Source organism: Asterias rubens, chromosome 5 (assembly GCF_902459465.1).
Source record: "Asterias rubens chromosome 5, eAstRub1.3, whole genome shotgun sequence".
Taxonomy (NCBI): domain Eukaryota; kingdom Metazoa; phylum Echinodermata; class Asteroidea; order Forcipulatida; family Asteriidae; genus Asterias; species Asterias rubens.
Window position 1 is genome coordinate 673,475 of NC_047066.1, and position 25,973 is coordinate 699,447.

Consider the following 25,973-nt stretch of genomic DNA (forward strand, 5'->3'; position numbering starts at 1 on the left):
TTAACGCCTTCGCATTTAATCAGTATGAGCATTGAGCCAGATAAAAGCCTTGAAAAGCTATTGTGTCCACTTCATCCGTGCACAAAAATATTCGCCATAAAAATTACCGTAGCCGTTTAACGAGAGGCATTTATTGTTCCCTTGAGAACTTGTACTTTTATACAAATATTACCGAAAGGGTAAAAAATTGGGCATACATATTAGGACATGGCTATCTTTTAAAATGCGAACTACGATTCCAGTAATTTACTGCAAGAATCTTGAGAAATTGGTTTTCAGCAAACTCGGGCGGTGCAGGGACTAAAGGGTTAAAACACTGTGAGAAACGGCTCCCTCCGAGGTAACGTAGTTTTCGAGAAAGAAGTAATTTTCCACGATTTTGATTACGAGACCTCAGAATTATATCTTGAGGTCTTGAAATCAATCATCTGAAAGCACACAACTTCGTGTGACAAAGGTGGTTTTTCTTTCATTATTATCTCGCAACTTCGACGACCAATCGAGCTAAAATTTTCACAGGATTGCTATTTTATGCATATGTTGAGATACACGAAGTGGGAAGACTGGTCTTTGACAATTACACAAAGTGTCCGGTGTCTTTAATGAATCTGGAAACCGTAATGACGACAGGTGAAATACTGTGGAGTTCTTTATGAAATTTTGGAATTCAGATTAATTTAACATGATATATACTTCAGTTGAATAATACAATCACAATCATCAAAAGTTTCACCCAGAATATACAATTTAAGAAAGCTCGCTTGATTACACTTTAAACCTAAGCTTTTTCTATTTGAAATAGAAGTAGTTTTTCTAGTCGGGGTTGTTGGCGTATCTTTCCTCACCTTCCACCTTTAGTTTTATATGACCTCAGTTCAAATCCCTAAAGGACCACTATGTGGATTGGGTTTTAAATTACTACTTGATTGCGTGGGTTATATCGCAGGGAATAGTTGCCTGAGGTTTCCCACCCACATCTTAAATTAAAATTCCCGTCCGTGACTTCTTTCATTGTACAGTGGTTCTTGGCCAGTAAGTTCCCTTTTCTGTGAATCCTTTGCCTTCACAACCAGAGTTAATAAATGAATGAAATGAAACCGACGTCAGAAATGTTCATTTTAGTGTTCCCGATCAAAAATAATCACTTAAAGTTTATAGCGATTTTTCCTTCAGGTTTTGCATCGGACGTCTTTCCACAGTGCTTTCAATGGCACATCAATGACACCCTACCTCCTGTTTCGTGAAACGTGTTTATAAGTGGAGTACAGAATACCATAAAGGCATGTACATGTTTACAAGCTCTTCCACCAAGGTCATAAAGCACTTCACACATCAAACTAGTAAAAACTAAACTAAAACAGCAAATACTTCATTGTTTGCGTGAGACAGCATGGCGAATAATGGTAAACCATTCCAAAGTCCGTTGGCTGTAGTGTAGAAACCACTGTTTAGGACTTTAAGCTTGCTTTGTTAAAATACAGGAAATAGAACTTGAGCTAACTCCATTGTAGTTTCATTGATCAGGAATAATCGTTTCTTTTCATTAATCGCTCAAGTATTTAAATCTACACTGTAAAAACTAGGGCGTTAAATAACACTCAATTCTGCAAAAACACTTACATTTGTGTCAACTGGTGTTAAATATTTTAACATCATATGAACATCTCTTGTGGGACACCCATGGTGTCATTTTTTTATACCCAGTTTTTGCAGCGAATGTGAACGTTTTAAAATTTAAGATCAAAACGTCTGTCTCGGGATTTTATAAAAGTATTCAAGGAGGGAAACTTGGTCAGATTTGGTTGCCATAATTGTGCCTTTGCAGCTTGGTTTCCAATGCAAAAATTGTGGTGTTATTTTAACACCCTTTGATGTTAATATTGGTATTCTCCCTTGGGTATCATAATTATGTAACATCACCCATGGTGTCCGTTTTCTCAACACCCTCGTTTTGCAGTGTCGTCGAAGCTATTAAAATGAAAATCTCAAAAGAAGAGAATTTAGATAGTTAAAGGCAGTGGACACTATTGGTAATTACTCAAAATAATTATTAGCATGAAACCTTACTCGGTAATGAGTAATGGGGAGAGGTTGATGGTAACAAACGTTGTGAGAAACGGCATCCTCTGAAGGGCCATAGTTTTCGAGAAAGAAGTAATTTTTCACGAATTTGATTTCGAGACCTCAGATTTATAATTTGAGGTCTCGAAATCAACCATCTAAACGCACACAACTTCGCGTGATAAGGGTGTTTTTTCTTTCATTAATATCTCGCAACTTCGATGACCAATTGAGCTCAAATTTTCACAGGTTTGTTATATTATGCATATGATGTGATACACCAACTGTGGAGGCTAGTCTTTGACAATTACCAATAGTGTCCACTACCTTGAAGACGAGAATTGACGAGTTTTCAGAATTCATGGTATCATGCTGCTTATGACATAGAAGCAGTCTTTGTTTCTAATACAGAGTGATCCCATTCCAACAGCGTTATTCCACGTACTGTATCTCTTTGAAACTCCTTCCCTGGTGCATGTTTCCCTCCATCCTATCTAGACTGTTTTAAGAGGAATATCAAATCCCTATACCTTCAGCTCCCCTGAGTTATATTCACATTGACTAATTGTTCTTCATGTAGCCCCATACCAATAGTGGCTGATATAGCCTTGTTTGGGGCGAACAGTGTTACCTATGATGGTAATCGAGATCACCTTGAGTAAGCACGTATAGATCGCAAGTTGGCAGCAACACAAACAGTTTGTTTTGTCATCATTAGACATTCAGTTCTTAATTACAGAATTAGCCTAAAAACAAGATGGAAAAACATATCAGTTTCGCCTGCCTGAAGGATCGACACAAATTAATGAACAACTTGGTGTCGGTCATCATCTTAACTACAATTTTTGACAGCTGAGTGTTATTTAATGTCATCGATTGATTGAGTCTATAAAAAACCCGACAATGGACCGATACCGGAAGCTTGTGGTATCTTAAACTTTACTCTATGCTATAATTCAACACTTAATGATCAGGAAAAACAAGTCCTGTCCTATCACACAAGCAGGCCTTCACACAAGTATGACTAAAAAAAAAAGCAATACACTTTCATAAAAACAAGCCTTTAGGAAAAAAACTTTTATGATAAAATTGTCTAAATATTTACTAAAACAAAAAAGCAATTATAAAGCTTTCATAAAAGCAAGCCTAGGAGAACATCTCTCATAATAAAAATGTCTAAATATTAAATATAGAGATAGTTTTTAGGTAAATTTTACTTAAATATTTGATTAATTGAAGGATTTAATTTGACATTAGGGTTGTATTTTGCTATCAAGCCATCGATGTATAAATACTGCATTTCCTTTTTGCTCAGCGAACCGTAACGACCTTGCCGGCCACATCACATCAACTTCCTTTTATCTCTGATTGTTGTTTTCATTAAAATCCATTATTTAAACCAAGAGAAACAACGTCTTAATAAACGTCCTCCGGTTATACTCTACCCACGAAAGAGTAAACAATAATTAGCAGTGTGTGTGAACAATGACTAAGGGTATAATGAGTCCTTACGTTTCGACAAATCAGACATGACCGTGGGTTGTTCAATTCCAGTGCTTCTCTCGATCTAGGTTTTATACCACAGGATGTATGGAGGCAAAGTGGTAAACAAATATTCATATATAATAGGTTTTAAAGGCAGTAGACACTATTGGTAATTACTCAAAATAATTATCAGCATAAAACCTCAATTGGTAACGAGTAATTTATTTTATTTATTTATTTATTTTAATTCTTCGGACAAAAAAAGCAAAACAATAAAACAAGCACAGGCCGTCCAGGGAAGGGCAAAAGTCCAAAAACTGTCATCAAAAAAGATGTGCTCTCCCAGACCTAGCTCATAAAAAAAAAACACTATATACTATACATTAAACATTCTAAAATTGCAGTAAAAATTTAAACAAAAGATGGCAAGTAAAAAGCATTAACACAAACGATATACACAAGGTACTTTTTCAAAATGTCCACAGATTCACAACAAACCTACAGGGCCCGAAGACAATGACAGTAGAAAGCCTCCCCCGAAATACCACTTACCGAGGAACTGCAGCAAATGAGAAATGAGCAAAACAAGCCACAACACATATTTCATCTCAGTGACATGAACATTATTTTAGCATGCAAAAACCCATCAACCAGCCATGATATTATACCAAAACATCCCATAACTGGCCAATACGACCCTACACGCCAAACCTGAGACGAAAATTAACTCTGCGACATTGCCCCACCCATCCCCCAAAAACCACAGCACACCAGCAAGCAACATTCCAAGGGAAGCCCCCCACCATCCCCATCCCCAAACCCTGCAAGCTCAATGTAAATCCGTGAACACTATAATTTCTGTTAGAAAAAAGTACATTAACCAACTAAAAAGTACATTGGGCGAGGTTGATAGTATAAAACATTCTGAGAAACGGCTCCCTCTGAAGTGACGTAGTTTTCAAGAAAGCAGTAATTTTCCACGAATTTGTTTAAGAGTTTAGAATTCGAAATCAAGCATCTGAAAGCACCCAACTTCGTGTTACAAGGGTGTTTTTTCTTTCATTATTATCTCGCAACTTCGACGACCAATTGAGCTCAAATTTTCACAGGTTTGTTATTTTATGCATATAATGAGATAGATCAAGTGAGACGACTTTACCACTAGTGTCCTGTGTCTTTAAAGGATATTATAAATGATATCTGATTCCGATGCAAATATGTAAAGACAATTCTACCTCGAGACTCGGTTTTAGTTAAAGGGTTGGATAACTTTTGTGTATCAAGTTTTGGCCATAATAACATATAAATATCTATTCACTGGGAATGAAGATTTATGGAGTTTAATTTACCCGAAGAAGAGCAAAAAAGGTGAAAATCACGGAGCAATGTTTTCATGACTCAACGCTACTATAACAAAAGATATCCACATGGTTTTACCGTAAACCTCCCTAAGGTTCTTTTACGTAAAATAAATTAAGACGAGAAATTGCCTTGAACCAAGGGCCAAATTCTTATAGTAAATCAATCCGATGTCGTTGAAGCACAAAGCGGTTATTTATCAGACTTTGAATAGCTTTTTGTTCACTTGTTGCAAATAAAAGGACGTGCGACCATACTGGATTCTTTTGAAACCTTTGCAAATTGTTCTTGTATTTGTTGGTTAATTAACACATTTAAGAGAAGGTGCACGTTTTGTAATTACTCAAAACAAATATTAACTTAAAAGTTGACTTGGAGAGCTGTTGATAGAATAAAACATTGTGGGAAACGACTCCCTCTGAAGTAACGTAGTTTTTGAGAAAGAGGTAATTTCTCACTAAAATATTAAAAGACTAGTATTTTATTTACATCTGAAATCACACAAATTCGTCCACAAGGGTGTTTTTTCTCAATTCATCATTTTCTCGCAACTTCGATGACCAATTCGAGCCCCAATTTTCACAGGTTTGTTATTTCATGCATATTATGTTGGGATACACCAAGTATTAAGAACACTGGTCTTTAACCAAACGTGTACACTGCCGTTAATGATGCCACTGCACGCAAAAGATAAATTGTGACGCCATATAGCGTTTAATATGAGGGAGTCGGTAAAAGGAAAGAAAATGGATAGGACTTGGTTATGGAATGAAGTCAAGTCAACGTTGAACTTGTAGTAATTGTCCTGATATAGCCTTTGCCATCACGTCACAATAACGCAATTCTCGTTTTAAAGAAATGTTTCAAACTTCTTTGTTCCTTTTCTACATTGATGATTCTCAAAGGTCATACAAAATAGGGTGAACAAAATTTAACCCCCTTTAAACCTCACTTTGAACACATTGGTTCTTTTTTTAAATTTTATTTTAAATCTTCGGACAAAAATCTGTGTTGGAAGGGGCCGTCCAGGGTAAAGAAAAAAAGAAAAAAAGAAAAAAAAAATGTAATCAAAAGCGATGTAACCTCCCGGATCCCACCAACAAAAATTGAATACATATATTTAAAAGTATAGAATATAAAATTATAAATATTACAACATAGAGACGATAAAATATGATAGTACACAGAAGCCCCCATTTGTTGCACCATTCTTAAGGATACCAGCTCGCACAAGGCTGGCATTACATAACATGAAGTAACACAAATGACTTCATGATGTATCTCAACTTAAAACGTCTTTAAAGGGAAATGCAACATTATAGTTACCAACGAAAAAAAACAAAGTGAATATCATATTACGGAATAAATTACACATTTTTTACTCTAAACACTTTGGGCCAATAAAACTATCTTTCCCCTTTTTTCAGACAGCAGTTTATATGGGAACACTTAGCTGTGTGACGTACTAATGCGTTTAAAAAGTTAACTTAATTAGTACTTTGATCTGCGGTACATTTTGTAATTGTTATTATTACTAATGACGAGTCAATTATAAGAGGAAATATCATGATTGAAAGTTGCTCTGAAGCTTCATTATGTTTAATTTTAAAAAAAATGTAGCTGTACCTTATTTTGATTCAATGCGAGTAAGTATACCTGCAACTAAAGTTTATTGCTGGTAATGCTGTAATATAACTACCAGTCTGGTGCCGCTTCTCTCCGAATGCTAATTGTTGTTTCATGCATGCATGTTTCCATAAGCCATTTTGATGTATGTGGACACAAGACTATGACTGGTTTGGGTAAATTGTCTTTATATACCCAAACTAATTGCACTCATCTACCTTACCTCAAAAAGACTGCGTTCTTTGCCCCATGATGTATCATAGTCCATTAATAGTACTGAATACATTATGATTCAAATAATACAACACTATTATTACTCCCATCATAACAAATTGTTCTCTGCGTGCTGCTAATTAGCACCACAAGGCCACACTCATTACCACCCAGCTAATTATCTCTTCAAAGTTTAATGTAGTTTAATACATGACTAATTAAGGCCGTGTCTGGTTAGCCTGTGATGTATGATGTATGAAGGAAGGTAGCCCGCCGTAAAACGGGGCAGAACGACCCTCAAACAACCGCCTCAGTGTACGCCGAATGAAATAGCCTTTAATTAATACACTGAGGGACTCCAGAGCAGCATCGATATCCGTTGATTGGCAGACAAAGACCAATCCATTTGCAGCTGCTGGGAGACTTCACTCTGTGTAGAAACCAAAAATGTATTTATTTAGATTGAATAGTATTAGGTCTATGCATTTGAATGAAGACTTTGTATTGAAACTAATGCATATATTTGGATTTATAAAAGTATGCATTTAAATCGAGACATTGTGTAGAAACTAATGCATCTATTTGTATTGATCATTTTATGCATTTGAATCGAGATAATGTGTCTTACTCTCACGGACAAATGATTTGAACCTTTTTATTTTGCGTCAAAGGTTTGTTGGAAAAGTCACCTCATACATGAACGCGCCGCACTTGATCATGGTGCAACCATTTTACCCATGTTCGTGCAATTGAGTCACCGAAACGAGGCCGGGAAGCAACATTGCCATCCTAAAAATTGTTCCTAATTTTTTTTTAAGGATTCCCTTTTTCTAATCGATTTAGAAGAAACAATATTTCCAATTGAAAAGCACAACGACAGTGGCAATGTTGACATACAAAACAACAATGGCAATTTTGACGAACAAAAAGGCGTTGGTGATGTGTGTATATTCATAATGACACGCAATATTAAAACAAGGAACCGGACAAACTTGCTCAAATTTGACAAAAAGGATCATTGCAAAACTCTTGTGAACTAATTTTAAAATTAGTTTTAAACACTGCATTTGATAAACTCAAATTAGAAAGCTCTATCGTATTAGTTTGGTTTTGTTGTCCAAATTTTCTCGGAAAATACAGACAAAGGGTTTGAAAGGTCAGGTTCTGAAGAGAATTGTCTGCACGACTCCCGAACAAAATATTATTATTTCCAGTCGTCGTGGAAACCTCATCAGCAATTAGCTACTGCTCCAAGCTCAATTAGTTAGTCTTATTGTGCCTACATGGTCTTTTATTGAGACTAATGACCGTCTATGGCTTCAGTTACGGCTTCTGGCTTAAGCTGTTATTCACGAATTCTAGTAACTAAAAGGAATACTTATGTTGTATCAATATCAAAAGTAACATTTAAACCAATGATATAGACATTAACTCGATGCCTTCTGTTGGATGAGCTTATCATTTTAAAGACACTAGACATTATTCTGTCTATTGTGTCTCGTTTCTAGGTCTATTATTTTTCTGTTCAGTGATTTTTTTCCACATGTATTTTTTTTCTTGTAAATTTTGCTATTGTTTCTGTACTCGACATGTTTTGGTGTAATTTTAAAATTGTTGTGAAGTACCACTAAAAAAATATACAAAAAAGCCCAACAACAGCACACCACACTAGTATAGACAACAAAATATAACTCTTTCTTGCGTAAGCTATGTAAAAGCATATAATATGGTTGTACCACTGACCACAACGCACACAAAGAACTGTGTAAAAACCTGAAACATACGGTAGGATAACATTTTAATTAGTCGTGTGTGCACCCATAACGTCCAATCATCTATATCGACTGCCAGGCTGATCTTTTGTTTTTAGAAACAAGAATAAAGTAAACATTTAATTTAGCCGTCCTCATTTTTATTTCATTTATTATATCAATAGAACGCTTCGTGAAATGTCAATAAATTGTTGACGTTGTACGATGAGTCCAAGATGGCCAAACTGGGCTATGTGAAAGGGGAGTTTGTATATCAGTATTTGTTCTCGAGTGGCCTTTAGAATTGGTTCAATGTATGTTGATTAAAAATGAGACTAATTGGGCTGGAAACCATCTGGTCTCTTTACAGGGGTGTGGTTTAACGATTATCATTATTGTTAGCTACACATGAAGAAATGTTTCCAGTTTAAACAAATCGATTTAGTCTTTGAGTACATTGTGTCTGGTAATGACCCCAAATGAATAAAACATTGAACAATATTCCTTATTATCAGTGCTGTCTCTTAGGCTCAGTTTCATAGAGCTGCTTAAGCAAAAATATTGCTTGACAGAAATGAACGGAATACCAATCACAAATGGTACGTGACTTAGTAGTTTGGCTTGTAATCTTGTTTCGGTAAGCATAATTTTGTCGTGCTTAGCTGCTTTTTGTGCTTAAGCAGCTCTATTAAATTGGGCCCTGCCGTCGATATCACAAAACTCTTCCTAATTTAAGACATATCTTAGGACTTAGGACGAGTCTCAACCCTGCACTGTAGCATGCAGACCTTAAGATTAATCCTAAGTTAGGACGAGTTACTCGTCATAACTCGAGATAAGATGAGTGAGTCCTAACTCTTTGTGAAATCAACCCCTGGTCTATATAAACACGAAGCGTCATACAACAAGAAATGTCTGCTCTAGATAGTGGGTCAGATAATGAAAATGAAAATCTGATCTTCATCCAACTATATCTATTACATTTGCAATTACCGTAGCATCTGTGTGTGTAGTACATGACCATTAATAACTGTAATCTTCACTGCAAGAGCTTTGAGAAAGCGACATCAATGATGAGTATCAATGATTGCAGATGGCTCATTATTATTGATACTTTATCTTGATTCATAGATTGTATAGTAAACAATTACTCGTCCATAGTTCGCAATCCTTGCTTATACAAGTTGATTACAAAGAAGCAAAACAACGGTATTGTTTCAACATTACAAATGTTTTAATAACATGCATCGGAGATAAAGAGTATAACCTGATGTTACTCTTCACTGATATGTATTGGACAATGTATATACTCGCCTTTCCAGAGTCCTGTGAAGAAAACGAATCAACAGGCAAGTCACTTAGGTGGGATTCGAACCCACGGCCTTGAGCAGATGTCTTACCAAGTAGTGAGCCTTATGCTCTAGCAATGCAAATGTTGTGGTTTCAAATCCAACCCGAGTGATTTGGCTGTCAATTTGTCCTCTGAACTCGTGAGAGTATACAGTGCTAATACACATTGCTGCAAGGGTAAAATTGCTAAATTACGTACGTCGTACCCTTATATTGATTAAACATGCACCGTTGTGACAGTCAAACCAACGTGAACGGTCACCTTATATCTCCAGAGAAAAACCATGTCTTTATTTAAAAGTGCCATTCACACGACAGTAATTTAACAGTGGTTCCTTGCATCATTTATTCAGCATGGTTGTAAAATGTAGCAATTGACAAGATTTTACTCGAGAGATGGAACAGTAAGGTATTTTTTGTAAAGATGTATACAAAATTACTATGTTAAAAATTTAGCAAGGGACCCTTGCTAGATGGCTCTCGTGTGAAAGACGGCTATTATGAGATCTACCTGTGGACATCATTTTAGCCAGCATCACCCTTTTCTCATCTCATCTCATCTTTCTATAAGTCTTCTGGAAACAGGAAGAGTAAATCCTCAAATTAGTCAGATACCCCCGGGCCAGTTTCATCAAGGATCTCAAGACTTGCAATCCTAGGGTCGGAATAAATGAAGACTTAGATTAATGTCTTAGCATCGTCTTCAACAACTTCAAGTCAATCCAAGAAGCAAGTTAAGATGTTAATGAGATAAATTCGAATTTTAAAGACATCGTATCTGTTTACTGAGTGATACACATCTGTATCACATTGAAACCACAACAAGGTTTTTAAAATCTGGATTTTGCAACATTGGTAAACATGCTTTTCCACGCCCAGACAGTTCATTTAGGAATTGCATAAAAACTACAACAACAACAAGCCATGCATTTTCATTAACATTAAAGCAACGAAAAGCAATCATCACCCATGTTGCACGTATTGGGCCTCCCCCACGTGCTGTATTTGCTTTTCCATCAAACAGCAGACAAACGGGCTGTTTGCGGGATTTTTATAATAAAGCAGCCATCTGCTTTTCCGTTTTTCACTGTTGGCCTAAATCCTTTCAGCATAGGCGTGAAACTTTGTTTTGTAGCAAGCAGCAGATCATTTCACCAGAAAGGCAGAGGTTTTCCTTCTTCGTGGTGGTGTGACAGTTTCTAGCAGTCTCTGTCCCCACCATGCTCACCTGCGGTGGTAATTGTACACAGCCAGCCCAGCCTTCGTCCGGTCTTCCTCAAATCATTCCAGAAAATTACTCCTCGATCGATTTCCTTGGTAGAATTAAATCTCCGGAGATGAGCTGCTTCAAATTATACAGCACTGCGTTTTAAATTGGCGTTATCTTTAATCCCGCGCCGCAAACATGATCATTGTAAATGCATGAAGCCTACATAACTTCAGCAGCAAATTCATGGAGGGACCAATGAATATATTGATAACCTTTGACCTGATAGAGTCTCAAGTTGAGTATGATTCAAGCGACTTCGGCTGCGGCTAACAAGCCGTTGGCTGCAGCGATAATGATGAAGAATAGGCGTTTTCGGCGTTTCAGCCATAGCCAAAATATAAGAAGGAATCAATTCGGGCACGGCCTTTATGAGCACCTTTGGCCGGATGGGGTCTAACAATGATGAGCACCTTTGACCGGATGGAGTCTGTGTCCTTCAGAGGTTATCAGATAGGCACAGATAGTTTCAGAGAATAATAGAGAAAGAAAGCTAGAATAGTGCGGAAACTTTAACACCATCCGTTTTCATGTTGATCTCGTGTGTAACTGGCCGGCTGTTTTTTATTAAACTTTTATGTTCCTTTCTACCGAGTCTGGTCTCCATCATTATCTCATCTGTAATGTATTTTTTAACATTATGTGGAGGCCTATAATGATCAGCTGAGCTTCATGGGGTTACACTCTTTAAAAAGCTGATACAAATGAACGCATAAAACACACCAATGTCTCGTTAATCGCAAGGCACTTAAATTATTCAGACATCAAAAATCTGTTCCATTAACCTTTCAGTAGTAATTCACCCTAGGGTTTTGAGTTTAGAAAAACCAGTCGCAACCTTAGAATTAATCAGATCCCATCTTCACAGACTTCCACATGAGTTGGCAATTTCGGTTAGAGACTAAAAATGGCTGCCTTTGAGATAGAACTTCCCGCGTATTTTTTTACCAGAACCATTTGAACAGCTTTCATTTTGTCTGATTGTTTCCGAGTTCCTTCCTAGCATGATGGGAGGAAACCCAGTGGCGCGTCAAATTCCTGATGAAAATAATTTCTGTGTAATTATCGTCTGTTGAACAGACACAAGGCCTCGGCTCGTGTGGTAGCAGGGCGAGTTGTCCAGTCAAGCGTTGTATCCGTGCATATCGCTCAACCATGCCAAAGTAATGCTACTATATAGCGTGCATCGTGTCGTCCACAAGGGCTCATTATCGGGTCTTAATTAATCCCTGCTTTATCTTGATGGGATGGGGATACAAATCTAAACCATTAATCATATCCGAATAGGAGGAATCGTCAGGGCTTTTTATTCAAATGTCTTGCTGATGATACATAATTCACATTTTGCAAGTTTATTTTACTTGACGTGTTTATGTATGATCGCCTCCGTTTTCAAGTTTATAGCTCCACAAATGTTTCATTTCAGGATTGGGCAGACAATGTTTTAAAAATAGAGCAATAAATTCACATAAACAACCTGCAGTAGTGGTTTCTGAGCATGATTATTTTCAACATATAAACACTAATAATTATTGCTCTGTGAGGCTTTTGTTACTCACTGGTAGTGAATTTTGTTTCGTTGAAATTGGGCTAATTGAAAAGGACATAGCTTGAAATTGGGCTAATTGAAAAGGACATAGCTTGAAATTGGGCTATTTGAAAAGGATCAGTTTTAAATTGGGCTATATTTTTGAAAAAGGAAATGGTTTATATTTACCTTGTATAAATGGATCAAGCTAATAGGTTAATGGATAATTTGTTTGGATCATTACCTAGACACCAAAATAATAAATTGGTTCCTGGTGGGAAAGCAATATCGCCAGTGCTTGGATTTGAAAAGAAAATAGTGCGAAACTTTTGCCAACTTAAAAATGATATAGTTTCAAATTGGGTTGTTGGAAAAGGGAAATAGTGTGAAATTGGGCACTTTAAAAAGGGAAATTTAGAAATGTAAAGGAATTACTCATTGAAGTTTGGCTATTTGCAAACACAAGTGTAGGTGTCAGCTTATTTGCAAAATAAGCAGGATAGCAGGAGACCTGTCCATCAATGTACCACATGGAATTTGGCAGGTAGTTCCTAACCCATTCGCAGGGAAATATAAATTAACATGCTGGTAATTGTTGGCAAGTTTAGCAATGCTGCCGTGCTCATTCATTAAAATGATGTCCTCTTCTTGGCATCACGAGTTCTCCTCCTCCAATTGCTGCATTTTTTAATGGACATTTTCAAAAACTCATTATTTAATTGGATTGAGAGTCATATCCAAATTACTTTCACTATCTCTGAACCCTCGAGGTAGTAAAATGCGTAGTTTAAAGGCAGTGGACACTATTGGTTATTGTCAAAACTAGCCTTAACAGTTGGTGTATCTCAACATATGCATAAAATAACAAACCTGTGAAAATTTGAGCTCAATCGGTCATCAAAGTTGTGAGATAATAATGAAAGAAGAAAACACCCTTGTCACACGAAGTTGTGTGCGTTTTAGATGGTTGATTTCGAGACCTCAAGTTCTAAACTTGAGGTCTCGAAATCAAATTCATTGAAACTTACTTCTTTCTCCAAAACTATGGCACTTCAGCGGGTGCCGTTTCTCACAATGTTTTATACCACCAACCTCTCCCCAGAAAGGTTTTATGCTAATAATTATTTTGAGTAATTACTAATAGTGTACATTGCCTTCACCAACCTTCACATACCACCAACCTCTCCCCATTACTCAACACCAAGAAAGGTTTTATGCTAATAATTATTTTGAGTAATTACTAAAAGTGTCCATTGCCTTTAATGCTACTTGAGTACTTGAATATATTCAGAGAAATGGAGGCCTATATGCCTATATGAATACGGTTAAAGAAGGCACGGCTAAATATTTACGCCAAGCAGATGTAACATTATAGCTGAAGTAATTTTCAGCCATTGACGAATTTTTCACTAGTAACCTTTATTGGTGATTTGCACGCATCCAGTCTGTATAGTGAATGCAAAAGACTATAATGGATTCGAAAAATTAATAACTTGGTGATATTGGGACATATATAACATTTTGCCAATCTCTACTCAAACAAGCAGTAGATAGGTTGGATTATAACACCCCTTGCAAGTATTCTGCCTGCTCATTGGTTTAGAGCGCGTCACATGACATGTCTTAGTTTCGCTAGACGACGGCCGTGTGATAGTGCGTCGGTTTGCCATGCGCTAGTCCGAAGACTAGCACACGGCGCCGTGCGCTAGTCCGACAGACTAGCACACGGCGTGCAGTACCCAGACGTCCATTGCGTGTACGAGGATGATAAATTAATAGTCTGTAACCATTTCGGATTGCACGACACTACATGCAACACAGTTTTTTTTGCAAAATAAGCAGGATAGCAGGAGACCTGTCCATCAATGTACCACATGGAATTTGGCAGGTAGTTCCTAACCCATTCGCAGGGAAATATAAATTAACATGCTGGTAATTGTTGGCAAGTTTAGCAATGCTGCCGTGCTCATTCATTAAAATGATGTCCTCTTCTTGGCATCACGAGTTCTCCTCCTCCAATTGCTGCATTTTTTAATGGACATTTTCAAAAACTCATTATTTAATTGGATTGAGAGTCATATCCAAATTACTTTCACTATCTCTGAACCCTCGAGGTAGTAAAATGCGTAGTTTAAAGGCAGTGGACACTATTGGTTATTGTCAAAACTAGCCTTAACAGTTGGTGTATCTCAACATATGCATAAAATAACAAACCTGTGAAAATTTGAGCTCAATCGGTCATCAAAGTTGTGAGATAATAATGAAAGAAGAAAACACCCTTGTCACACGAAGTTGTGTGCGTTTTAGATGGTTGATTTCGAGACCTCAAGTTCTAAACTTGAGGTCTCGAAATCAAATTCATTGAAACTTACTTCTTTCTCCAAAACTATGGCACTTCAGCGGGTGCCGTTTCTCACAATGTTTTATACCACCAACCTCTCCCCAGAAAGGTTTTATGCTAATAATTATTTTGAGTAATTACTAATAGTGTACATTGCCTTCACCAACCTTCACATACCACCAACCTCTCCCCATTACTCAACACCAAGAAAGGTTTTATGCTAATAATTATTTTGAGTAATTACTAAAAGTGTCCATTGCCTTTAATGCTACTTGAGTACTTGAATATATTCAGAGAAATGGAGGCCTATATGCCTATATGAATACGGTTAAAGAAGGCACGGCTAAATATTTACGCCAAGCAGATGTAACATTATAGCTGAAGTAATTTTCAGCCATTGACGAATTTTTCACTAGTAACCTTTATTGGTGATTTGCACGCATCCAGTCTGTATAGTGAATGCAAAAGACTATAATGGATTCGAAAAATTAATAACTTAGTGATATTGGGACATATATAACATTTTGCCAATCTCTACTCAAACAAGCAGTAGATAGGTTGGATTATAACACCCCTTGCAAGTATTCTGCCTGCTCATTGGTTTAGAGCGCGTCACATGACATGTCTTAGTTTCGCTAGACGACGGCCGTGTGATAGTGCGTCGGTTTGCCATGCGCTAGTCCGAAGACTAGCACACGGCGCCGTGCGCTAGTCCGACAGACTAGCACACGGCGTGCAGTACCCAGACGTCCATTGCGTGTACGAGGATGATAAATTAATAGTCTGTAACCATTTCGGATTGCACGACACTACATGCAACACAGTAAGTAGAAGTGTTTGCAATCTGTATTCGCGTCGTCCGTGGATTGTAGCATTCAGGTCTGTAACTTAATAATAATAATACAGTATTTAGAAATGTTTGGGGTGTTATAAAACAAATATTGACTGCTTTTACTCGTGCAATGGTTAAAAACTATGACTCCCTTGGTAATCCCCGGAGCGTTCTATTTTCCCTCGGCTTCGCCTTGGGAAAATAGAACGCTCCGGGGATCACCTCGGGAGTCATAGTTTTAACCATAGCACTCGAAGCAGTCAATATTATTTGTATAATAGCCAGGCCAGTTAAGTGTTCAGTGTAAACGCTGCTAAACGAGTTGCGATAACCTTAAATGATACATTAGCACAGAGGCAATCCAGGGCAATTCCACTTTATTGCCTGATCTCTCAAAACCCATCATCAGAACCATTTGCATTTCATACGAGTCGACTCCACTCAACTGTTCCCATTACGTGTGTCCCAACCAGCGGTTGAGCTTTTCCGTACTCCGACATTACGGTGTGCGTGTTGTAATTACCGCAGCTCACCAGGGCCCGATATCATGGCTATGCTTACCGTTGGAATTTCGCTTACGTGCAAGCGGCGAATTTCTGCGTAGAATGCCTATGTAACGTTACACACGGGCAGAAGCCAAATCCGTGAAACACGCTTGCCGTATTAAGCACATAATACACTGCTTCCGTAAGCGCCATGAAATTGGGTCTTGGGCCCAATTTCATGGCTCTGCTTACCGCCGAATTCTGCGCTTACGATCAAGTCTCCGGGTTTTTTTTTGCAGGCGCCGAATGTCTGCGTTGGCTGTGTGAGCGTAGATTGCCTTGTAACGTGGTGTATAACTATAAGGTATGCGCAGAAGCCAAAATTCCCGCCAACTCGTGAAATACGCTTGAAGCAAGCACAAATTATTGTACTCTTCCGTAAGTTCCGATTCTTTGCTAACGGTCAGCAGCAGAGCAATGAAATTTGGCCTTGCCGGTGATTAAAGTCCGTAACAGATTGATAACAGCAATTTCCGCGGAGTGTTCTTGACGGCAATTTCATTTCCAATGATTTATTGACCTGGTAAAAGTATATACTGATTTGTCGCTTAATTATTTCAGAGCAACGTTTCCCTCCGGTAAACAGTTACATATTGTTTATCAAATCGGTTACATAAAATTAAAATGAGATGCGAAAGCTCTCTAGGTACTAGCTGACGAACACGTTTTGCAGATATATTTTAAGTCGAATAATATTGACGTTCCAGCAGGCGCAGATTTCCGCCGTGAAACACACGTCAAGATGTAGAGATAGCATGGTAATGTATCGCTCCAGATTCGGCTCTGGCTCGCTTGGCCCCGCGGTTGTTTTGACATTATTACCCGTGCCTTGCGTACGCGTTCAGGGCTTCAGACGAGAGAACGGAGCCTGAAGCCGAACCAAAAGCCAAATCCGTGGTTTCGAAAAGAGCCATAGCTGCCGTACACCGGGAGCGATTGCATCAGAGACTTGGGAACTTTTCAAATTTTGCAAAGGGCATCGCGATACGACTTTTTATTTAAAGCGCCTACCTTTATTACACTTTAAAGGGAAATTAAAATCTATTTCAACTGGAGATTTTCATTTTCTTGACCTATTCTGTTCTAGGGTAATATTATTGTGTTTAAAAGCGTAAGTGATTGTTTTACCACAGCTGACTGCCCTTTCCCTATACGTTTTATGATGATATCTCAAAAGTTAAACAAGAAGCTCATACGTACAAACTGATATTCTTATAATTTCCTTTAACTTCCTGGACACTTCTTCGTTCTCGCAGATGTCAGCTGCAATCATAATCCTTCAGCCAGTCGCACATGAGATAGGCTTACTTTAATCTAATTAATCAAAGAGTTCAAATCGTCTGGGTTGATTTATTAAGAGACATTTTGGAACCATATTAATTAATACCGAGACACACTGTTGATTTAATTCAGTGACGTCAATAGGTCAGTAAAAAGGTAAATGTTATTTTATTTGTTGTTTCTGATTGAATTATATGCAAATCAATGTTATACTGCAATGCCAACTGAGCAACCTTTGCTAAAAATTACTTCCTGCAAACACAAAAGATGCTTGACGTTCTACGATCAGGTTTCCCAGTCTAAAAGGTTCAATACATTATGATGTCAACAAGAATCATTCTCGAAAATTAGTTTTGATTGAATTGCTCTTGTCTTTGACAAACCATAGAGAAAGTGGACAGGGTTTCAAGTTTCTTGTAGATTGCTTAATTAAATACCATTCCTCCCTCTTCCAAGCACCCTTGATATTGTCCTTTGTGTTTCCACAATAATGGTCAAACCAGCCCCTTCCTTGAACCCCTCCCCCCTCTTTGTCAGTCCATATATTCATTGTTTACCCCTTGCTTTGTGTCTGTGCTGTCTGACTCCCTCCTCTCTAGTCATGTTATTCCACCTCACTGCTTAAAAAATTACAATTACGATAGCCTTCGACAAAGACTCCGCTATAAGCTCAAAACGTCAGGCCATCCTATATTTGTTGCATTTATACCATAGGTTATTTTGGTTGGTAAGCAGTTTGCAACAACTCATTATTATTCCCTGATTTTTAAGTATGTCAACATAAAAATACGTGTAGGCCCTAAACATTTCTTGACACTTTCATTCTGCTGTTCATTGATCCGTAAATCTCGAACCAGTCTTGAAATCATTAAAGTTGAAAGCTGTGTATGAGATTGAACTGTGACGGCCCCTCTACAGTGACTGCATTCATAGTACTTTATGATATCTTAACGTTGAAGACGACACAAATGCCATCCATCAAACTTAGCATCGTAATGGAACTATCTTAACAGAATCAGACATAGTCTAACCATTGATATTATGACCCATGATGATTTTATGAATATTACAACAACAAAATTATTGTAATCGAAAACAGCGAACGCGATTTTAACAAATGGCCGCAGTGTGCCTTAGTGTTTCTCGGATTGTATCTAGGCGGGGCATCCTTCGATGAAGCTAAAAGTTTGATTTATGTCATAATCATCTTGTTTTAAACAAATAATGAAGCTGGAAAGTGGCGTAGACAAATAGCCAACAACAACAGCAACAAAAACAACCGTATAACTGTATTTAGGGCCACAATGTTCTATGATGTTCAGTGACGGATGAACATTGTTCACCCAAGTCGGTTGTGTTTATGCCGAGTTGTACTTTATTTTTCTTGAAGTTCAACCGAAATTTTTCATATGATTATTAATAAACGACCATGGTATATACTTCATAACATTTTAGTAGATGTTTTAGACATTGCATCGATATAGTGTTACGACCATGTGCAATTCTGTTTTTCTAATGAAAACATGTATGCACATTTTTTACAATTATGGTCGCAAAGCTGTCCATTCAAAGTTCTCAAGTACTGACGAAGTACATTCAATTGGTCTCACCATCTGTTATTTCCAATACTCTTATTGGTCAAGGACCATATTGTCTCTACAACTGTGTTTACAAACTCTCTTCTCTGTGAAGTGTGTACAGGCACTGGACACGTTTGGTAATTGTCAACGACCAGTCTTCTCACTTGCTTGGTATATCCCAACATATTCATCAACTAAAGAACCTGGTAAATTTTTTAATTAATAGGTACTCAAAGCTGCAAGAAAAAAATGAAAGAAGAAAAAAAAAAGAAAAAAAAAACATATGTGCTTTCAAACGCGTCACAAAAGACCTCAGCTGAAGTATTTTGTTACTTGTGTGAGAAATTACCTCTTTCTCAAACACTACTTCAGAGGGAGCTGTTTCTCACAATGTTTAAATTGTTAACAGCTCCTCTTCGCTCGTTACCAAGTAAGTTTTTATGATAACAATTATTTTGAGTAACTGCCAATAGTGTCCACTGCCTTTAACACAAGCGTTGGGTTTTCCAATTGCTACACTACACTTTAAGTACACCGATAATCAACGAATCCGACAGGAGTGCTAGGAAAATATCGGGAAAACCAAGTAGAAGTTGTCACCTTTTGAGATATTCTGGATGTTGCCGAGGGCTGTATTGAGCGACGGAAGGTGTTGGCTATATACAACTAGAACGTGCATCAAACCAATGTCACGGGTTGATGTTGTCATGTTCACGTGTATACACCCATCGTTTAATACCCCAGCCATCCTATATACAGGAACAATGTATGCCATGATCATTATGGATAAATTAATGGTTGTCGAAAAAAACAAATATATATTACCGTGTACATTTTTAATGCAGAGAAATGACACTTATTTCCAATTGATAGGTTCGGGATAAAGTGTCTTGAAGGAATGCGAAGGTGACTTTCAGTATTACACAAAAAGTTTGCTACGTTCTAAACCTTAATTGGCATAGAATTTTATATATTTTGTTTTATCTATAAAAACAATTGTTGTGGATAAATATAATAAAATGAGAATCCCTAACTTTGATAACAAATAAGAGACATGTATAAAATAAATATCGTAACACCAAGTTTGATGGATTTGTAATAATATTCACGATTTCATTATATTGTATTCAACTGAATATCACTCGTGAGGTATACATTACGTCATGTATGATGTCCATTTTAATGAATTGGCGGTAGGCCCTATACAAAATATTTGTGTATGTACATGTGTATGTACGAAGGTTGGGGTAAACATCTCAGTTGTTTTTTTGAGTTTTTTTTTGATGGGGCGATGAGGTTATCTGAAACAAATTATTAGCTGCAGTATAATCAATGGCTTCTTATGGTTGAATATACCGCGCACATATCCATCACTCAGTGAAGCTAGATTTGCTGTAAAGTACAGTAATTATCTTTAATATACAAATCATAATAATTTCTTTGAAAATTTGCGGCATTTTGTATCCAACTGTATACAATATCCTATAATATACAGGTATGACATGTTCCTGGACTGAAAAACTTACAAACCAAACTGTAAAATATCAGTGTTTGTTTCATCGGGTTCTGTTATTTGGTTTCATGTTATTTTATGTTATTAATTCTCTTTGTTTTCTTGACAGTACTATATTTAGGTTGCTACCGTGATGAGACAGAGAGAACGTTGAGGGCGCTTCGGGAAGGATTCTTAACTGACCTAAGGCGCATGACAGTTGCTTTGTGTGTTCGACACTGCAGTAAAAGGTGCGTTTGCTTATAATCAGAATATTCCTTCCCCATTATGCTGCCATACGAAATGACTATACTGACGACATACCTCACGGTGTACTGTTTACGCCCTACATTGATAAATTAACTGGGGACTTTGTGACACTTGGTGGCAGCAGACTTACAAGGTAATATGTTCTCTTATGAGCATGCTCAGAAAATCATGTACGTAAAACAGTTAAACAAATCTGCTGCCACCTATCGTTTCAAAGTCTCCCATTGGTAAGCCGCCATCTTATGGCTAGATATTTAAGTTGGTAGAGCGCCTGCATGTCACAGTTGCAAATTCAAACTCCTTTATCGTCAATCTGTCTTTGTTCACCCCAAAATTAAACGGACCCATGTACGTTACGTTTTGTTTACTGCATTGCTGAAGTGCTACACTAGGTCTTGTATTTCCGACAGTTGTGGAGAGACACAATTGTTTCCCATTCGTCAAAATGGTTTACTTTGACGTCATCAAAACTTAATGGTTAACTTACCCAGTCATTTTCTGTTGTTGTTAAGGTATTATTACATATTTAGTGCAAATTCATTTCGTTTCAACCAAAAGTAGCAACATATTGCTTGACTATAATAGGCTATACGAACATCACCATCTTGCCATTAAATTAAGCCGTAATTGTACTATTGTAGTGATATATTAATCTTCGTATTGTACGATCCGAATTGAACGAGAAACACCAATCTATTTCTAAATCAACGTCTTTGGCAATAAGCGTCATGTAGATGACCATGGTCAAACGTTACTGCAACGCACTTTCAGACACAGTCTGATTATAATAAATATAATATAACATCTCATCTGTTTGTTTATTGCTAAAATTAACTTCATTTTCAAGGATTGGATTTCAAAGAGACGTCTCTGGTAACCATAGTTACGTGAACCCATATTTATTGCATTGGATGAATGGTGGGCATTATATGATGACGTCACTGTGACCTTCGTGATAGAGCCAGGTCGCAGATCACCGTTCAGAACGAGACACCATATAATGCATGAGAATCCAAAACGCATTGCATTCACTGTGGTCAACGACTTGTTTACGTGAATTATTGAAATCCCGTGAGATCTCACGAACAGCTTACCTGGCTGTCCATATGAATAACTCAGTGAAGCCCTATATTCCCGCGTACAATGCATATCATTAATGTCTTTACAACCCATAAATACAGTCAGGTTTAGTGCCACTGTAATTGATATAATTATTATCATCCACATATCTTGCTGAGTATTAGGGTGTGACAAGGTGTTTTTAGTTCGTATAGGCCGAGATATTCCTGCCAGAAAGATAAATCCACAAAGAGACATTGAGTTCTTTATGCGGTACTGGACGATATTCCACCCTCTGGCGATCTGATATGTTTCTATCTTCAAATGTATCTCATTACAATATATATAATAGAGACGACTAGATCAGTATCCCTTATTATCATCAATAATGTCGATTTATTTCAGATTTCAGCTAAAATCCACTTTGAAAACACCCAACTGCATTAGATTGTTATCTCGCTTTATTAACAAAAATTTGTAGCTTCACGGTCTGTGATCTGTTCATGGTTGCCAATTGTGGAAATTATTAAACAGTTTAGATTATCAATCAATGGAAGTATTTATACATTATTATTCAGAGAATATATTCTGAGAGTATTTACACTACTCTCACTATACGTGTTTAAAAAATACAAAATGGACTAACATGTACATTAAAATGTCCATGTTAGTCCATTGTTTTTTTTTGTCTGTGCATGCTTTAGTGCTTGTTTACCACAAGCTTTGGCTTTTCTGGTTATTCCCACATTCCCAATTACCCCCTACTGTTCTTTGTTATGGTTATTTAGACTGTCGGTTGGATTGGAAATAAATTTCTTGAACATGAAATGAAAAGACTCGAATTGTTGCTAAACAATGGATGTCTCCTTACTGTCGACGAATCTAATGCCAGGATATTCTAATCAAAGATTTGTCTTGCCTAGTACAAATAACATTTTTAGCCTTCGAGAAAGATTCTGCTAGGGTAGAAAAATCAGGCGATTAACTATTAATTTGTTGATAGATGACAATTTGCATCGGGGAAAAAGAATATTAATTTTGGTTTTACCGATGCGTGTTAGTACTGTATACTCAGTACTACTTTTTGCTTGCATATAGGTTAGGTTACCAACTAAACAATATACAAAATTAATGTGCATTGATTGAGACTGGTTCCCTTATTCGTATTTTTGTGTTTGGCATGGAGCTATAAAAAGGAGTTGTTATAGTGTATGTTCCAGTTTTGATGGGTTCGTGCGGGTTGTGTATTTAATTTGTTTATTTTTGTTTCAAAACCACTCCTACAATGTTCACTTAATTTAAAAGATCTTTTCTTGTTTACTAAAAATACTCTGTATTTATATTATATTTCAACATGTTTATTGTCATTTGTCATTATCATGTTGTTTATTTCTTTTAAACTGTGGTTTGTGTTTTAGTTGAACACAGATATTGACAGAATATGTAGACCGCCAACATTAGGGGTATTTAGCACACGAGATCTGGGGTCCACAGGTTCAAATCCAACTCTGTTCAAATTGTTTTTTTCATCAATTTACTGAAATTTACCAAGTCAGTTTTCCTTGTGGTTTATTACTTGGTGTTCAATAACCGTTGAAGTATTTAACATATTAAATTGGAACAAACACCGGTAAAATGCGTTGTACATGTTACCATAATGCTCATCATCTCTTAAGACGAAAATTATTTTCATGACATTGTTTTACTCATATCTCAAAAACAACATCGCTACAGCAAGTTATATTTTCAGTTAAGCTTTCTAACCTACATTCTTCAAACTGTGTAATTTTAATGTAAATCTATAGACGTTGTGTTTTGTGTCCTTCAAAAAGTACCCAACCTTTTAAACCTATCGAAATTGTGTTTGAAAATCCTGCAATCTTGTTTTTATTTATTCCTTATTCTCTAAAAGGGGAAGTTACTACGCTGGTTTGGAGTTTCATAGCGAATGTTACTGCGGTAAACGTATCTACCATAACCAACCAGTAAGAGACAACCTATGTAATGCAACATGTGCAGGCAACACAACATCAACGTGTGGGGGCGCACCATACTTATCAATGTATCAAATACTAGTAGAAAACGGACATCATGCTACTGGTGGGCAGCAAGGTGAGTGGAAACCACTGATAAAGACCGTCATAGACCGTCATTGATACTGTGCCCTTTAATAATCGCATAATAGATCATAACAAGAAAGAGCCCATAAAACAGGCTGTGTGAATAGGGAAAATTTGTTTTAGCTATACACACCTGAAATACAAGGCTGTGGTAATTGATTGATTATGTGATTGGTTGATATATTGACTAATATTGATTGGTATATTTATTGAATTGTGATTAATTGATTGCTGATTAATTGATATTATAAAGCATGTTTGTCACAGTTTAAACACGCAACCATGTAAAATCAGCTCAAGCAGCGTCTTATAACAATATCAGATCTATAAGTAAGGAAGCATCAGCAAAAATTATTCTTTTCGATCTCGTTAATTTCGGATAAACGTAAATGAGAATGATCTTTTGTTGAGATACCTCATTTCACTGCTTGACAGCCAATGACGGTGAACTGCATGACAACGTGTAAGGTTTCGAGCCTCGACAGTTACCTGTTGGGGCATAGCGTAACATGCAGCTCTAATGCTTCACAGGTAGCTCTAATGCTTTAGCTTTTACCACATGAACACCTTAGCATCAAGGTACTGGAAAGCTTTTATGCTATAATCGGCGATTCGATGTTGACTTCATCGAACGTTGAATATTTGTATAATGGGAGGGGCTATTTGCTGACTAAACATCAAATGCATTATAGATATTTGTCATGTTGATGTCCAATGGTGGATTCAGCTGGATTCAACTGGGATTTACGTTATTGAAAATGCGGTGGTCTGTTTGACCTGTGGAATCTTGGTTCTTCAATTTATTGCACGTCTGTATTCTCAATTTGATCTTGTGATGTTTGTTTAAGAATTGAACTTGGATTTTGCGACATTGTCGACCCATTTGTGGATAATTTGGATGAGGATTCCAGATCATCTGACCCCAAAATGGGTCAGGTTCGCGAAACCCGGTTTAACCCGGAAGTGTTTAGAGCGTATCATTGCTCCAATGTTGTTCTCGATGGCAATAATATTCTTTGTAATGATCCGCTTTTTGTCAAGAGATGTACGACGATTCTCCATTGTATTCCAAAAAGGTGTTGTGGTATTATTAACCAAATACTTCATGGAAAAACTAAGTTTCAGATAGAGTTTTGGTTTTTCGGAGAGGGTAAAATGCTCATGGATCATATAGGTGAATGTATAGGTTGGAAGTCCGTCCTGGCTTGTGGTAGCGTGTGTCTGTGAATAATAAACTACTTTGGCGTTATACGTGTTGGTCATGAGTGAGATGAGGCGATGTGCAGAACCATTGACACAAATTGTATAAAAAACGGGAGCATCTATTAGTTGCTGGTTCGTTGCGAGTAACTATGACTTCCATTGGTTTAAAATTGAACAATATTTAAAAGTTCCACAATAGTTGCTATCGATTTCAACTGTGAAATATGCATATAAATAATTGTCATTATCGTCAAGGAGCAAACCAAATGAAAATCCTTGAAAAACTCTGAATTTATAAACAGGCCATTATTTCACAATGTATTCAGAACACCTTTAAATAAACGGGGAAAATAAACCGAAACTTAATTAGGACGAGCAGTATAGCGAAATGCGTCAGCGAATCTAGTTTGATATCTGCATGTTGAGTGCAATACGCGAAGTGGATAGCAGGCGAATGAAAAGAACACTGAATTCTAGAGCTATTTCTCTATAAACTCGATTTCAGAACACCAAGCTTGACCTGTCACTACATTAAACTCAATTTAGAGATTGGGTGTGAGGCAGACCTAAGCTGGGAAAGTGATAATCAGGTTTTAGTGTAGAGGACGGT

General features: G+C 37.1%; 1 protein-coding gene across 3 annotated transcripts in view; it reads left to right on the forward strand.

Moving 5' to 3' along the window:
• Positions 1 to 25,973, forward strand: part of LOC117290354 (WSC domain-containing protein 2-like) — a 63,621-nt gene that overhangs the window by 3,426 nt on the left and 34,222 nt on the right. For all 3 annotated transcript variants that reach the window (XM_033771703.1, XM_033771702.1, XM_033771704.1), the window contains exons 3-4: positions 20,842 to 20,962; positions 23,953 to 24,152. In XM_033771703.1, the coding sequence (XP_033627594.1) occupies positions 20,842 to 20,962; positions 23,953 to 24,152 (321 nt within the window). The remainder of the gene's footprint in view (positions 1 to 20,841; positions 20,963 to 23,952; positions 24,153 to 25,973) is intronic.